General features: G+C 51.4%; 1 protein-coding gene across 1 annotated transcript; it reads left to right on the forward strand.

Moving 5' to 3' along the window:
• Positions 1 to 1402: 1402 nt before the first annotated feature.
• Positions 1403 to 3473, forward strand: LOC104936085 (E3 ubiquitin-protein ligase RNF130; the record flags this gene model as incomplete). The annotated part of the gene is made up of 4 exons (XM_027276570.1): positions 1403 to 1549; positions 1761 to 1843; positions 2371 to 2467; positions 3102 to 3473. Coding segments are annotated over 4 exons (699 nt in total), but the record flags the coding sequence as incomplete, so codon positions are not given.
• Between the last annotated feature and the right edge of the window lie 108 nt (positions 3474 to 3581).

Below are 3581 nucleotides of genomic sequence, written 5' to 3' on the forward strand. Positions count from 1 at the left end.
CCTCCTCCCTCCATCTGCTGCAGAGCAACCTTCACTTCACCTCCTGCAGTCACACTTTGAGTAAACACAGAACAGCCGGGGCTGATGGGAGATTTTCATTAAGAACCACAGACCGTCAGGAGAGTACTAAGAGTACTCAGTACTCTGAGTACTGAGAGTACCACTGAGTACTGCTACTAGAGGCCTCACACAGACAGTTGTAGTAATCAGAATACTACTTAAGAAGAGTGTTCATTTTACATCAACGTTACAGCAACATTGCATGAATGTTGAGCTGTCTCAGGTGTGGAGGTGTAACGCTCTGTCTGTCTCTCTCTGTCCTCTCTCTGTCTCTCTCTCTGTCCTCTCTGTCTCTCTGTGTCTGTCCTCTCTCTGTCTCTCTCTCTCTGTCTCTCTCTGTCCTCTCTGTCTCTCTCTGTCCTCTCTGTCTCTCTCTCTCTCTCTCTCTGTCTCTCTCTCTCTCTGTCTCTCTGTCCTCTTTGTCTCTCTCTCTCTGTCCCTCTCTCTGTCTCTCTCTCTCTCTGTCTCTCTGTCTCTCTCTGTCTCTCTCTCTCTCTCTCTCTGTCTCTCTCTCTGTCCTCTCTCTGTCTCTCTCTCTCTCTGTCTCTCTCTCTCTCTGTCTCTCTCTGTCTCTCTCTGTCCTCTCTGTCTCTCTCTCTCTGTCCCTCTCTCTGTCTCTCTCTCTCTCTGTCTCTCTCTCTGTCTCTCTCTGTCTCTCTCTCTGTCTCTCTCTCTGTATCTCTCTCTGTCCTCTCTGTCTCTCTCTGTCCTCTCTGTCTCTCTCTCTGTCTCTCTCTCTGTCTCTCTCTGTCCTCTCTCTCTGTCCTCTCTGTCTGTCTCTCTCTCTCTCTCTCTCTCTCTCTCTCTGTCCTCTCTGTCTCTCTCTCTCTGTCTCTCTCTCTCTCTCTCTCTCTCTCTCTCTCTCTCTCTCTCTGTCTCTCTCTGTCTGTCTCTCTCTGTCCTCTCTCTCTGTCCTCTCTGTCTCTCTCTCTTCTCTCTGTCCCTCTCTGTCCTCTCTTCTCTCTGTCCTCTCTCTGTCCTCTCTTCTCTCTGTCCTCTCTGTCCTCTCTCTCTGTCTCTCTCTTCTCTCTGTCCTCTCTGTCCTCTCTGTCCTCTCTCTCTCTGTCCTCTCTCTCTCTCTCTGTCTCTCTCTGTCCTCTCTTCTCTCTGTCCTCTCTCTGTCCTCTCTTCTCTCTGTCCTCTCTCTCTGTCTCTCTCTGTCCTCTCTTCTCTCTGTCCTCTCTGTCCTCTCTCTCTGTCTCTCTCTCTCTCTCTCTCTGTCTCTCTCTGTCCTCTCTCTGTCCTCTCTTCTCTCTGTCCTCTCTGTCCTCTCTCTCTGTCCTCTCTTCTCTCTGTCCTCTCTTCTCTCTGTCCTCTCTCTGTCCTCTCTGTCCTCTCTCTGTCCTCTCTCTGTCCTCTCTGTCCTCTCTCTCTCTGTCCTCTCTCTCTGTCCTCTCTGTCCTCTCTTCTCTCTCAGCGTCGTCTCGGGGACGCGGCGAAGAAAGCGATCGGGAAGTTGACGACGAGGACGGTGAAGAAAGGAGACAAGGTGAGCTGATACATGGAGGGCAGCAGGACCCTGAGCTGCACTTATTATGTGCTCGACCTTCAGGCTGTGATAGACGACCAATCAGAGAGGTCAGAGGTCACATGACGAGGCGGCCAAAGATAAACATGACAAACAGCTGACAGGAATCATAACAGAACCAGAACCAGAACAATAAAAGGTTCTGACCCGGTTCTCCTTGTCTCTGTTTCAGGAAACCGACCCAGACTTTAACCACTGTGCCGTCTGTATCGAGGCGTACCAGCTGAACGACGTGGTCCGAATCCTGCCCTGCAAGTGAGTCTGACCTGTCTGTCTGTCTGTCTGTCTGTCTGTCTGATGACCTGTCTGTCTGTCTGTCTGTCTGATGACCTGTCTGTCTGTCTAATGACCTGTCTGTCTGTCTAATGACCTGTCTGATGACCTGTCTGTCTGTCTGATGACCTGTCTGTCTGTCTCTGTCTGATGACCTGTCTGATGACCTGTCTGTCTGTCTGATGACCTGTCTGTCTGTCTAATGACCTGTCTGATGACCTGTCTGTCTGTCTGATGACCTGTCTGTCTGTCTAATGACCTGTCTGTCTGTCTGATGATCTGTCTGATGACCTGTCTGTCTGATGGCCTGTCTGTCTGTCTGCCTGATGACCTGTCTGTCTGTCTGTCTGATGATCTCTCTGTCTGTCTGTTTGGTGACCTGTCTGTCTGATGACCTGTCTGTCTGTCTGGCTGTCTATCTGATGACCTGTCTGTCTGTCTGTCTGTCTGTCTGTCTGATGATCTCTCTGATGACCTGTCTCTCTGATGACCTGTCTCCCTCTCTGCAGACACGTCTTCCATAAGGTGTGTGTGGACCCGTGGCTGAACGAGCACTGCACCTGTCCGATGTGTAAGCTGAACATCCTGAAGGCGCTCGGCATCATGGTGAGTCATCGCAGAGCACGACAGCTGATGGACCCGACACATCGTGTTAAAAAAATACTGTCTCCTGTCTCCTCTCCTCTGTCTCCTGTCTCCTCTCCTCTGTCTTATGTCTCCTCTGTCTCCTCGCCTCCGTCTCCTCTCCTCTGTCTCCTCGCCTCCGTCTCCTGTCTCCTCTCCTCTGTCTCCTGTCTCCTCTCCTCCGTCTCCTGTCTCCTCTCCTCTGTCTTATGTCACCTCTCCTCTGTCTCCTCGCCTCCGTATCCTGTCTCCTCTCCTCCGTCTCCTGTCTCCTCTCCTCTGTCTCCTGTCTCCTCTCCACTGTCTCCTGTCACCTCTCCTCTGTCTCCTGTCTCCTCTCCTCTGTCTTATGTCACCTCTCCTCTGTCTCCTGTCTCCTCTCCTCTGTCTCCTGTCTCCTCTCCTCGCCTCCATCTCCTGTCTCCTCTTTTCTGCCTCCTCGCCTCTGTCTCCTGTCTCCTCTCCTCTGTCTCCTCTCTCCTCTCCTCTGTCTTATGTCACCTCTCCTCTGTCTCCTGTCTCCTCTCTTCTGTCTCCTCTCCTCTGTCTCCTGTCTCCTCTCCTCGCCTCCGTCTTCTGTCTCCTCTTTTCTGCCTCCTGTCTCCTCTGTCCTCAGACCAGTCTTCCCTGCGTGGACAGTGTGGTGTTGGACGTTGAGCGTCTGGGCGTCAATCAGGCGTCTGGCAGCCAGAGGGCGACACTGGGTGACAGCAACCAGCCGTCCATCAGCCTGGAGCCACTTAGCCCCCCCCACTCTGAGGCCACGCCCAGAACACCTGCTGACATCACCATTGCCGTGACGAGTAAGAACACAGCACCACGCAATACACGGTGCCATGACACGACGCCCCGAAATCATCACAAGACCAACACGGGGAAACTTTACATTCTTAGAACAACTTTACACTGTCACAGAACAACTTTACACTGTCACAGAACAACTTTACACTGTTTTAAAGCAACTTTACACTGTCACAGAACAACTTTACACTGTTTTAAAGCAACTTTACACTGTCACAGAACAACTTTACACTGTTTTAAAGCAACTTTACACTGTCACAGAACAACTTTACACTGTTTTAAAGCAACTTTACAC

The sequence above is a fragment of the Larimichthys crocea genome, unplaced genomic scaffold (assembly GCF_000972845.2).
Source record: "Larimichthys crocea isolate SSNF unplaced genomic scaffold, L_crocea_2.0 scaffold452, whole genome shotgun sequence".
NCBI lineage: Eukaryota > Metazoa > Chordata > Actinopteri > Sciaenidae > Larimichthys > Larimichthys crocea.